Source organism: Carcharodon carcharias, chromosome 21 (assembly GCF_017639515.1).
Source record: "Carcharodon carcharias isolate sCarCar2 chromosome 21, sCarCar2.pri, whole genome shotgun sequence".
Taxonomy (NCBI): domain Eukaryota; kingdom Metazoa; phylum Chordata; class Chondrichthyes; order Lamniformes; family Lamnidae; genus Carcharodon; species Carcharodon carcharias.
The window spans coordinates 13,081,627-13,095,229 of record NC_054487.1 but is presented as its reverse complement, the minus strand read 5'-3'; the positions used below and the strand labels follow the sequence as shown (position 1 = coordinate 13,095,229).

At 42.6% G+C, this 13,603-nt stretch overlaps 1 protein-coding gene across 1 annotated transcript in view; it reads right to left on the bottom strand.

Annotated features, from left to right (window-relative positions):
- Positions 1-37: 37 nt before the first annotated feature.
- Positions 38-13,603, bottom strand: part of etfbkmt (electron transfer flavoprotein subunit beta lysine methyltransferase) — a 29,453-nt gene continuing 15,887 nt past the window's right edge. The window contains exon 3 of the mRNA XM_041216114.1: positions 38-587. Coding sequence (XP_041072048.1) covers positions 244-587 — 344 coding nt within the window. The 3' untranslated portion in view covers positions 38-243. The remainder of the gene's footprint in view (positions 588-13,603) is intronic.

The following is a 13,603-nucleotide window of genomic DNA, read 5'->3' as shown; positions in this document are numbered from 1 at the left end:
AAGGATACTGTAGTGTTGTTGGTATGGTACTGGACAAGCAGTTCAAATCCCACTGCAGTAAATTTGTGGGTTGACATCAGGAAAGAAAGATAGACCATACCTGGTCTGTCCTACATACAATGTGAGTAAGCCACAGCTATGTCAAAATGTTAGACTTGTAGGTCCTAGTTTCAATTCCAGGTCTTTGGTGGATTAAAGGCATCCAGAATTCCCACTCCTGTCCAGTAATATGCCGGTTGTGTCCTATGGCAAAAATCTCCATACGGTGGTAGAAGTCAGTCCATAATTCTCCTTTTTGGTAGTTTCGGGAAGCTCATACTCTATGATCTTCTGCAGCCAGTTCTGTGCTCTGTAACTTGTGAACTGTGCTCTTCCAGGATCCCCAATCAGAATTTCTGATCCATGAAACCTCTTGTATTCTGTCAGCCAATTGTGAAGATCAGCAGCAAGTTCTTCATCATAAAACATGTCACCTAAAAGAATCACATCCCATTTTTCTTCCATTTTTCCAATTAAACTTTCCGTTGCCACTGGCAGTGGGGGTATTTTGTTAAGTTTGCAGTTCATTCCTATGGAGACTGCTGCAACTGTAGGAGAGCAAAATAAAACCAGTTAATCAAACCATCAAAATATGTTCCTATGAAGCCCAATTCTATCCCAGTTTTGAATGTGCTCCCACATCTGTGACAGCTCTTTGAATATTTTCTCTCACTTCTGTATGGAATACAAAAAAAAGCCATCATCTCATCATTCCTCACCAACTTCTAAGCTCATTGTTCCATTTGCAGCCTTTCTTGTTTTAATCTTGGTTTATGTGCTATTCCTAAACTTTCCTTGTCTTTAACATAACCTTGCTCTACCTTTCCTCTTCTTGAGCCTTTTAAAACCTTCCACTTTTACGGTTTCACTATTGGAATAAATTTTCATTTAGAAAGGCCTGGGTTAATTAAGGAGGATGGATTCGTTAAAAGGTAAATCATGTCTGATTAACTTGATTGAATTCTTTGGGAAGGTTGATCTAGATAGTGAAGTAGATGCGTATATGGACTTCTGGAAAGCATTTGATATAATGCCACATCAGCTTATCGAGAAGATTGCAAAATCATGGAATTATAGGCAGTATGGATAAAAATTAGCTCAGTGGCCAGAAGCAAAGGTTGGTGTTGGATGGATGCTTTTCAGACTGGGAGGTGGATTGCAGTGGTGTTCTCAAAGGGCCAGTTTTGAGTCCATTATTCTTGGCAGTTTTTATAAACGACCTAGACCTGGATACAGGAAGAAGCGTTGTAAAGTAAGCAGATGGGATGAAACTTGGCAAAGTTGTAGATAGTGTTGAGGATTGTTATATGCTTCAGGATGCCATAGGATGGTGAAACATTCAGAAGCATAGCAGATGGGGTCCAAATTGGAGAAGTGTTAAGTGATGCAATTTGGGAGAACTACTATGGAATGGCAGTATACTAGAAATGGCCAATTCTGAAAAGTATAAGTGAGCAGAGAGATCTTGGTACCTGTACACATTCTAGGTGGTTAAAAAAAGCACATTGGTTACTTGGGTTTATGAATAAAGAAATAGAATATAAAAGCAAAGATCAGGCCAGAACTTTATAAATCACTAGTTAGGCCTCGGCTGGAGTTCTGTGGACAATTCTGAGCACCACACTTCATGAAAGATATGAAGACCTTAGAAGGATACTTGGGATGTTAACCAGGATGTTCCCGGGATGAGGGACTTCAGTTATAGGAGAGGCTAGAAAGGTAGGGGATGTTCTCTTTGGAACAGAGCAGGTTAAGAAGTGACCTAATAGAGGCCCTTAAGATGATGAGGTTTTGATAAAGTGGGGAAAACAATTCCCTTTGGTGATTGAGTCAATAACTAGAGGTCATGGATTCAAAATCATTTGAAAAAGGCCTGGGGGAGGTAAGAATTTTTTTCCATAGTTATCTAAATCTAGAACTCTCCCTGAAAAGTTGGTGGAAGTTGAATCAGTAAATAATTTTAAAAGGGAGTTAGACAGGTACTTGATGAGGAATCACAGGTTTACAGACAAAAAGCGGGGATGTGGGACTCTGCATGAATGCTCATTTAAAGAGCCAGCACAATATGATGGGCTGAATGCCAGCCTCCTTTGCCGCTTGTCTCTGATTCCAACAGTGTGAGTAAGGTCATTCAGTCCTTCAAACTTGTTCCACCATTCAGTCAGATCATGGATGATCTACGCCTTAACTCCATTTGCTGTTACTTGTCTTTATTCTCTGTCCCATGATACTCTTATCCAACCAGAAAAATCAGTCTCAGTTTTGAAAATTTCAACTGCCCCAGCATTTGCAGCCTTTTTGGGGGAAGGAGTTCTAGATTTTTGTTAACTTTTGGAGAAATGCTCCATGAATCTTGCAGTATGGGTCCTTTGCCAAAGTTAAGAATAAAAACGTTGGCTGTGTTTTTTGTAAAAAAAAAGCCAGAACATTTTCACTGGTAAATAACCAACTGAAAGCATTTCGAGAATGGCTGAGGGGGGAGGAAATTACAAAAATAATACTAAAACTAAAATAGCAGGTTACCGCCTGCTCAAAGGGATATTTTAATCCAACTTCTTTGCAATTCAGTTCATGGCTCTGCTTTTAAAATACTGAGAGCATTCCAATGCTTAGTCATTTGATTTTCATTTTAAACAGGGAGATGAGTAATCAGATGTTATGTGGTGCAGGGTCGAATGATGATTCACTACTGTTCATTAGAGTTGGCTGTCAATCCCTCACTTTGTTATTCAAAAGCTTGAAATAAGTTCTCGAATCAGCCTGTTGATATTCTGCTGATATTTCCGCTGAAATTGTTTTCTTCTTTGTAACAACCTGGGACTGTCGATGGGCTATGCCTTCTGTGGAAGGGTCCTCATAAATGCTGCTCAACGAGACTACACTCATCAGCCTAATATTAAGACAAAGACATTGTGGGCACCTTGTGCAAAGTTTGGTGTGAAATAATGTGGTGGGGTAATTTTTAATCCTGTATCAAACCACTTGTGTTCACAGCCTGTATAATAGTGTAACTTCTCATTGTAGGAGGTACCTATGGAAATTGCATTTCACTGTAAAGGTGGTGGTGGAAGGGAGCTCTAGTTTTCACACTCCAACCCAGCTGTCCACCCTCACCACTTTTTATTTACTCATTATCTTTAATCAGTTTTACATGGATCTTCCTGTTGAGCCTTTGATCAGATGTTAAACTGAGGTCCTGTCTGCCCTCTCAAGTGGACATAAAAGATTTGAAGAAGAGCAGGGGAGTTTTGCCCAGAGTCCTGATCAAAATTTTCTCCTGCAAGCAACAGCACTAAAACAGATTATCTGGTCATTATCTCATTGCTGTTTTGGGAGCCTGCTGTCTGTGAATTGGCTCCAGTGTTTTCCTATATTATACCATATTACACTTGCCTGGATGAGTACAGCTCCAACAACACCCAACGCCATCCAGGACAAAGCAGCCCGCTTGATTGTCACCCCATCCACAAACGTTCACTCCTTCCACCACTGTCACACAGTGGCAACAGTGTGTACCAGCTAGAAGATGCACTGCAAGAACTCTCAAGCCGCCTTTGACAGCACCTTCCAAACCCATGGCCACTAGCATCTGGAAGGATAAGGGCAGCAGACACATGGGAACACTCACTATCCTGACTTGGAAATATATCTCTGTTCCTTCACTGCCACTGGGTCAAAATCCTGGAAGTCCCTAGACGCCCACATCCCATGAATGAATTAAAAGAAAACACCAGTGACTACACTTTAACATAGTACTTCTGGCTGTAGAGCACTTTAGCATGTCCTGACTCATGAAAGGTACTGTATAAATGCAAGTCCTTTGTTTCATTCCTTGAGCTAGGCTTCATTCTGTGCTCAGTATTTAACAGCAGCTCAAAATATAGCAAGAGGGACCAGTCACACACACTCCTGATCATCCTTCATTGGCCCCTTACCTAGAGTGATCACAAGAGTCAATCATTTAGGGCTGAAATGAGGGGAAATAATTCACTCAAAGGGTTGTGAACCTTTGGAATTCTCCATCCCAGAGGGTTGTGGATGCGCCATCATTGAATACACTTAAGGCTGGGATAGACAGATTTTTGGTGTCTCAGGGAATCGAGGGATATGGGGAACAGGCAGAGAAGTGAAGTTGAAGCACAAGATCAGCCATCATCATATTAAATGGCGGAGCAGGTTCGACAGGCCATGTAGTCTAATCCTGCTCCTATTTTTTTTGTTCTTGTGTCATCTTTGTCACTAAGCTTGTTCACTGGGCTGTTCAAATAACTACTTTTCTAGATTCTTTGGTCATCAAATAATTGTTTCCTCGGTTGATCTCCTGTTCTGCAAAAGTTTATTTATCCTTCAGAAGGTAAAACGTTCTGCCAGAAGAATGCTAGCTGTTTCTGTGCTGGGTAAAAATTGCAGATTTTGTTTAATTGATGTATGGCAGGTTGCCCACTTTTCTGTTACATTTTGTAATGTTCATAATTTAAAGTCAAACCTGTTTAATCTGCTTTTCATCGGGTTGTTATGCCTGAATGTGGAGTGACATTTTTATTTACTGTCACCCTAAACTATTATTTCTGAGAGTGATTGGCTTAACCTCTGCTGCAGATTAAATGGCTGATTTCCATTGGCTAAAAAGCCTTTTCATTGTGATGGGCCAGTTGGCACCTGTCATCCATGACCTGACTTGTGCCCACAACCACTGAACGCTGGCATTCATCAGTTACTTAACAGTTTGCTTGAAGCCAGCTGCATGCAGTCACTTTGATTAATTAAAGTTAGTTATCAGTATTACAGTTTGGATGTTTTCTCGCCATGAAAATGAAGTTTCTATAAACAGAGACACTGATTTTTATATGGTACGTATATGGGTATATTAATTAGTTTGCATGCCCAGAGCTAAGAAGTACACCATGACTAAACTTTGCAGTTTATTGTGGATCATGTGGAATGTCTCATCAGACCGATGGGTACAGGCTAAAACTATTAGTCAGATTTATGTCCAATTTACTTAATACACAGAATGATACAAAATAGGGAATCAACACTAAATAAAAACAAGAAAAGGAATCAAGGGGTAAAAGATTTTTTTTAAAGCCTGGTTATTACCAACTTCTGGATACCATTGGGTTGTGTCCTTGTAGACCTATCACATGCAAATTTATATATGGATGTAGTGAATCTTAATACATCACAGAGATTAGATTATCCATGGACTATGAGAGAATTTTCCAGTACATGGCTCATAAATCAGAAATCAGTCATCCATAAGTAAAGACACAGTAATAAGAATTGTAATATAGAACGCTGATGAACATTGTGCTCCCAGCTTCTGGTTTCCGAATGTCTGCTAACGTCTTTACCATGTACAAATCAATTAGCTCCTTGACCAAGTTCTTAATTAGGCAGCCTGGGCTACTCCTGCAGATAAAACGTTTCTGTGTTTGGTAAGAAAAAGCAGCTTCCATTTTCCACTTCAACTATTTCAAAATGGTTTGCAGTAAGATAAACTAAAACTGTCACAATTACTTCTGAGCTGTTGGGTACTGAGAAATGTTGACACTGAATTATTTTTCACTTTGTGATATTTCCCAATGAAATGCTCAGAGAAAATGTAAGTTGTTCAATTTAGCATTTTTGTATTGCAATGCACCGAAAGAATGAGCAGAATTGTGAATAAAGTGAGTCTAAGGATGAACAAGAGACAGCACTTGATTAATGAATTGCCTGTTGATAATAGGGTAACTATACAGGTGGACACACAATGGTAAAACAAAAGAAAACTGTAAGTTAAAATAGAAAATGCTCAAAGCAGACAACAAGGTCCAACAACAGCTAAAGAGAAAAAAAATCGCAAGCAATGTTTAGGTTCAAGATCCACTGTCAGAATGGAAACTGGTAAATTTAATAAGATTCAGCGAATCAAAATATGATGATGAGGGTGAGAGAAGAACGTGGGCAGAAATTTTCGCTCGGCGGGTGTGAAATGATGCGTGTTGATGTCGGCCGAGCGTGCTGACGTCACTGCGCAGTCGCACGATAGTTTGGTTGGCAGGTGCACACCACAGCTGGCAGCGCACCTGCTGACAAATAAAAGGCCTGTTTAGGCCATTAAGTAGTCAATTAACGTAAATTTTTCACTGCCTGTCCAACCTAACAGTTGGCGGGCAGGCGCAAAGGCCAAGCGGCCTTTGCATTATTTTGGAAACCTCATCCACGGGCGGGACAAGGTTTCCAAAAGCAAATAAAAATAAAACAAAAACTTCAATTTTTCATTAATAACGTGTCCCTGCTCATTATGACATTTTTATTTCCTTTATTTTTTTATATCTCTTCATCTCCCTGAGGCAGCTCCGTGCCTCAGGGGGAGATTATGCAGTGTTCACTCACGTGCACGAGTGCAAAGTTCACACTCGGCCCGCTTACGTTTCAGGCTGGGCAGGCCTTAATTGGCCCGCCAGCGTGAAATCGTAGTGCGGTGCTGATCACAGGCAGCGGTCGGTTTCCCAACCGCTCCCCACCGAGCCCACCTGCCAAGGGCAACATTCTGCTCATGACCTAAGGGAGCTAACTTCTGTCACAGAGTTAATAGGCTAAATGGCCAGTCAACAAGTATCCTGAAAAGTTGGGAGGAAGTGAAACCTGTGACTGATAGGCATTGCCATTCATCAGGGCAAGGACAAAATAGAAATAAAGAGAAAATAACATTTGATGGTAGAATTCTGAATTAAAAAGAAAAGGGGCGTTGGAAACACACGGTTGGTCCGCTAACACACATAAAGGAAACTCCTCTGCAATATGGTCCATACTCTTAAAACGCCACTCTGCCTCCCTTCCACCTTCCAGAAACTGGCAGGACTGCCAAATACATCCCCAACACCTTTGTTTCTAAGAAAAGAGAGAGGTAGCTAAAGTCGAAGTTTGCTAAAATCAATTTAAAGATCAGAAGGCTACAGAGTGCCCAGGAGAAAAAAATGAGAGCCTGTTTCTGAAAGCTGCAGTGAGTTTGTGGGAGACCAAATGCAGAAAATGGGAAGTAGAGTTAAACAGGTGGCCACAGGGAGGTCAGAATCATTCCTGTGGGCACATTGGAGGGGACTAGAAAAATATTACCCAATCTTCACTTCGTATATAAAGAACATTACACAGTGAGCAGTGATTACAATAGACTCTAGTCTCTCACAGGAGGACTGTTTGAGGCTCTGAACAATAGTGTGGGAAGAGGTAAATCAACAGGTGTCACATTTGCTACAGTTGTATGGGAAAATGCCAACAGAAGGGTAGCTGGAAATAGAGGGGGCAGAAGAACAAGAGTAAGAACACACACTGGACTTCTGGGCACAATAATAGAAGTGAAAACCCTGGAATTATTTAAGAAGCTGGTGGATGCAAAGGTGGAGTTCAAGAGGCTAAGATGGCTTAAATGCTTCCTTATGTGTAGGTCTTTCATGTGTTTTATAATAAGGATATCCAAGAGGAGATGATACCTCTGGGATGCAGAAAAGGTGGTGGAGGGCGTGGTAAAGGCATATTTGGCAGTATGATTGTATTGTAGTGGGTGAAACTTTGGAAGGTAAATTGGTAAATGCAGAAGCTCATCTGATGGAAGGGTGACCTGTCCATGTCAGTAGAGCGTGAGGTTGACAGCAGAAGCATAAGATATGGGATAGATATGGTCAAGGCCCTGTCAACCACACTGGAAAAAAAAATCTCAGCTGAAGAAAAAGGGCAACTCAAACACGGTGCGAAAACTGGAGTCAGTCAGACCAGATATACTGAAGATACTGGAAGAAGATTGTGGGCAAAGATTGCAACTCTTGCCCTCAGTCCTTGAGTAAATGATCTTCCAAGGCATGGCACACCCACACTCTGGATGACCACTGCTGTTTTGCAACTGTGATGGGAGGACCGAGTGGAACTGAAAAAGTGACGTCACAGGACAGCTGTGACCTGATTGGTTGGTAGGAAATCTGCACCAAATTTGAAAAAAAAAAACCACTACAAAGCAAATTAATAAATGAATTAACTAAGTCAAGATGGCTGGGCAGGTGATGTGCTGTAGCTGTATGATGTGGGAGCTGGCAGATCCCATTGCGAGCTGCAGTGACCACATCTGCAGCAAGTGTTGGCTGCTGGAGGAATTCTGGCTCAGAATTGATGAGCTGGTGTCCGAGCTCCGGACGCTGCAGCACACCCGGGAGGGGGAGAGTTACCTGGATGCTTTGTTTCAGGAGGCGGGTCACTCACAGTGGATTAAGTACCTCAAGTCTGGTCAGTGGTCAGGGTCAGCAGGGTGTGACTGCAAGTGAGGCAGGTAGAGGGATCCTGTGTTCAGGAACAGAGGAGCCTCAGCTCTTGACCTTGTCCAACGGGTACGAGGTACTTGCTCCCTGTGTGGATGAGGAACAGGGCTGTAGGGAGGATGAGCCAGCTGACCACGGCATCGTGGCACAGGAGGCCATTCAAGAGGGGGCAGCAAAAAGACAAGTGGTAGTTGTAGGGGATTCTATAATTAGGGGAATTGATAGCTTCCTTTGTAAGCAGGATCGAGAGTCCCGCATGATATGTTGCCTGCCCGGTGCCAGGGTGAGGGACATCTCTGACCGGCTTGAAAGAATATTGGAAAGGGAGGGGGAGGATCCAGTTGTTGTGGTCCACGTCGGGACAAATAACATAGGTAAGACTAGGAAAGAGGACCTGTTTGGGGATTATCAGGAACTAGGAACTAAATTAAAGAACAAGTCCTCAAGGGTTATAATCTCCGAATTACTACCATAGCCACATGCAAATTGGCATAGGGACGCGAGAATAATGGAAGTAAACACGTGGCTAAAGGAGTGGTGAGGGAAAGAGGAGTTCCATTTTGTGGGGCATTGTCATCAGTATTAGAACAGGAGGGATCTGTACCGTTGGGACAGTCTCCACCTGAACTGATGTGGGACCAATGTTCTAGTGAAAAGGGTAAATAGGATGGTCAACAGGACTTTAAACTAGAAAGTGGGGGGGAGGGGGGGGGGGGGGGGGGGGACGGTCGGGAGGGTAAAACTCCAAGAAGTATGACTATTGGGAAACAAAGCAGCAGGTTAGCATGTCGGGGGGTGGATTCAACTTCATGGAAAATTATGGAAAAACTGAAAAGAAAGGAGAGCTCAGGAGAGGCTATTAAAGTCTCCAAAACACAAAATAGGACAGAGTGTTTGGAAAGGGCTAGGAATCCAACTTCAAGCACATCAGATAAAGGGACGACAATGAGAAAGGGGACGGGAAATACAGGACTGAAGATGTTGTATCTGAATGCACGCAGTATATGAAATAAGGTAAATGAGCTTGTGGCGCAGATTGAAATTGGCAGGTATGATGTGGTGGGCATCACGGAGACATGGCTGCAAGGGATCAGGACTGGGAGCTAAATATCCAAGGATATACATCCTATCGAAAAGATAGATTGGCAGAGGGGGTGGGGTTGTTTTGTTAGTAAGAAATGAAATTAAATCGATAGCAAGAAATAGTGTAGGGTCAGATGTTGTAGAATCTGTGTGGGTAGAGTTGAGGAACGACAAAGGTAAAAAAACCATAATGGGAGTTATGTACAGGCCTCCGAACAGTAGTCAGGATGTGGGGCACAAGATACACCAGGAGATAGAAAAGGTGTGTAAGAAAGGCAAGGTCACAGTGATCATGGGGGATTTCAATATGCAGGTAGACTGGGAAAATCAGGTTGGTAGTGGATCCCAAGGAAAGGAATTTGTGGAATGTCTACGAGATGGCTTTTTGGAGCAGCTTGTGGTGGAGCCCGCTAGGGAACTGGCAATTCTAGATTTAGTGATGTGTAATGAGGCACATTTGATAAGGGAGCTTAGGAGGAAGTGACCATAATATGATAGAATTTACCCTGCAATTTGAGAGGAAAAAACTGGAATCAGATGTAACGGTATTACAGTTGAATAAAGGCAACTACAAGAAGCATGAGGGAGGAGCTGGCCAGAATTGACTGGGAGATGAGCCTAGCAGGAAAGACAGTGGAACAGCAATGGCAGGAGTTTCTAGGAGTAATTTGGGAGACACAGCAAAAATTCATCCCTAGGAAGAAGAAGCATACTAAAGGGAGGACAAGGCAACCATGGCTGACAAGGAAACTCAGGGACAGCATAAAAGCTAAGGAGAAAGCATACAATGCAGCAAAGAGCAGTGGGAAACCAGGGGATTGGGAAGCCTACAAAGACCAACAGAGGACAACTAAAAAAGAAATAAGGAGGGAGAAGATTAAATATGAGGGTAAACTAACTAGTAATATAAAAGAAGATTGCAAGAGATTTTTTAGATATATAAAGGGTAAGAGAGAGGCAAAAGTGGACATTGGGCCGCTGGAAAATGACGCTGGAGAAGTAGTAGTGGGGAACAAAGAAATGGCGGAGGAACTGAATAGGTACTTTGCGTCAGTCTTCACAGTAGAAGACACGAGTGACATCCCCAAAGTTCAAGAGAGTTGGGGGGACAAAGGTGAGTATGGTGGCCATTACCAAGGAGAAGGTGCTAGGAAAACTGAAGGTGGATAAATCACCTGGACCAGATGGATTAAACCCCAAGAGTTCTGAAGGAGATAGCTGGAGTTAGTGGAGGCGTTAGTGGTGATCTTTCAGGAATCACTGGAGCCAGGGAGGGTCCCAGAGGACTGGAAAATCGCTAATGTAACCCCCCTGTTTAAGAAGGGAGTGAGGCAAAAGACGGGAAATTACAGGCCGATTAGCCTGACCTCGGTCGTTGGTAAGATTTTAGAGTCCATTATTAAGGATGAGATTTCAGAATACTTGGAAGTGCATGGTAAAATAGGGCAAAGTCAGCACGGTTTCATCAAGGGGAGGTCATGCCTGACAAATCTGTTAGAATTCTTTGAGGAGGTAACAAGTAGGTTAGACAAAGGAGAGCCAATGGATATTATCTACTTTGTCTTCCAGAAGGCCTTTGACAAGGTGCCTCACAGGAGGCTGCTCAGTAAGATAAGAGCCCATGGTGTTAGAGGCAAGGTACTAGCATGGATAGAAGATTGGCTGTCTGGCAGGAGGCAGAGAGTGGGGATAAGGGGGTCCTTCTCAGGATGGCGGCTGGTGACTAGTGGAGTTCCGCAGGGGTCAGTGTTGGGACCACAACTTTTCACTTTATACATTAATGATCTAGATGAAGGAACTGGGGGCATCCTGGCTAAGTTTGCAGATGATACAGAGATAGGTGGAGGGACAGGTAGTATTGAGGAGGCGGGGAGGCTGCAGAAGGATTTAGACAGGTTAGGAGAATGGGCAAAGAAGTGGCAGATGGAATACAACGTGGGGAAGTGTGAGGTCATGCACTTTGGTAGGAAGAATAGAGGCATAGACTATTTTCTAAATGGGGAGAGAATTCAGAAATCTGGAGTGCAAAGGGACTTGGGAGTCCTAGTCCAGGATTCTCTTAAGGTTAAGTTGCAGGTTGAGTCGGTAGTTAGGAAGACAAATGCAATGTTGGCATTTATTTCAAGAGGACTAGAATATAAAAGCAGGGATGTGCTGCTGAGGCTTTATAAGGCTCTGGTCAGACCACATTTAGAATATTGTGAGCAATTTGGGCCCCGTATCTTAGGAAGGATGTGCTGGTCCTGGAGAGGGTCCAGAGGAGGTTCACGGGAATGATCCCAGGAATGAAAGGCTTAACATATGAGGAACGTTTGAGGACTCTGGGTCTATACTCAATGGAGTTTAGAAGGATGAGGGGGGATCTGATTGAAACTTACAGAATACTAAAAGGCCTGGATAGAGTGGACGTGGGGAAGATGTTTCCATTAGTAGGAGAGACTAGGACTCAAGGACACAGCCTCAGAGTAAAGGGAAGACCTTTTAAAACAGAGATGAGGAGAAACTTCTTTAGCCAGAGAGTGGTGAATCTATGGAATTCATTGCCACAGAAGGCTGTGGAGGCCCGGTCATTGAGTGTATTTAAGAGCGAGATAGGTTCTTGATTGGTAAGGGCATCAAAGGTTACGGGGAGAAGGCTGGAGAATGGGGTTGAGAAACTTATCAGCCGTGATTGAATGGTGGAGCAGACTCGATGGGCCGAATGCCCTAATTTCTGCTCCTATGTCTTATGGATCTAATTCTGAAAGCATAATCTAACCTCCTTGGACTTAACATCTTGCTCTGTAATTAATGTTTCCCTTACTTGCAGTAAGGTCATGCTCAATTTAGCTCAACAGGATCATCAATAAATTCCTCAGTTATGTAGGACAACACTGACCAAAGTTTGATTTGGTGAGATATAAAAAGGGCCTTTTCACCTCCAGTACATCACCTAAGTGGACACTGTTGTAATCCCAGACAGTAAGTGTTCATTGGCAATGTGTGTGGAGTCTCAGAGCGGATCAGAGCAATATGGGGTGGTAATCAGGAATTGAGCTGTTCACCCATTTTTTCAGCTGTAGAATCTGGTATGGGGTGGACCTGCAAAATAAGATAGCATGGGAGGAGATGATGTGTATGTGTATGTGATCCCAGCAAAAAATAAATCACCCACCATACTGCTTCTGAAAAACTCCCTCCATTAATTTAAGGTTTAGAGAAACTAGTGTTATTTCAGAGGGGAATTATCAACTATTGATGATAGGGAGTAGGGTAAGAGCATTGTGGCAAATACTGGACAATATTAAGATTCCTGTATAACTGGTCCAGACATTTCAAAAACACAAAACAGTTACTGTACCAAACATTACAGGAGCCTTGCAGTCAGCCAATGAATGAAACAGCAGGGACTTATTTTGTTTCTGAGTTAAGAATCTAAGTTATGCGAAAATTGTCCCTGGATTCCTGCCAAGAATGTAATTGTCTTTTTTTTCTGTTTCAAATTCCTACAGCTCCCAAATGGCCTCATACTCCACATATCTAAATGCTTCATGCCTTATAGAATTCAGGCTCCTACTGTGCTTTCGTATTGCTCTTGTTACTATTAATAGGAAATTGTTTTATTCCTAACGACTCCCTACTGTGTTACGCCCACATTTACTTTGTTTCTCAAGGTTAAGAGAGTGAGTGCAGTCTATAAGTTTGTTTGAACACTGTCATTTTGAAAGCCTTCAGCACTGATTAAATTTGTCCTTTCATGTGGCACTAAGCCATAGGGACCAGTAGATTTTGGGTTCAGTTTCCAATCCTTACTAAATTAGCTAGTTTCAGGTGTGACAGCAGCTCAAGTGCTGCAATTATCCACTTCACTCTTGAACGTGGGAAAGGGAGTAAAAAATATCATCCAAGATCCCTTCCTGGTCCTTATTACCAGACCACTGACCACTGGGTAGAATCAGGCTTGAAGGTACTGCCTATCATGGTGAAATTATCTGCCAACACTCACTGACCGGGTACACATGTAAAGATTTGACTGAATCATAGTGAGGTAGAGAGCAGTTGGCATTTGTAAAGCCATGCCTAACAAAACATCAGAATATAGGAACAGGAGTTCAGCTCCTCAAGCTTGCTCCGCCTTTCATTTCATTCATAGCTGATTTATAGCTCAATTCAATTTACCCACGTTTTCTCCAAATCCCTTGATATCC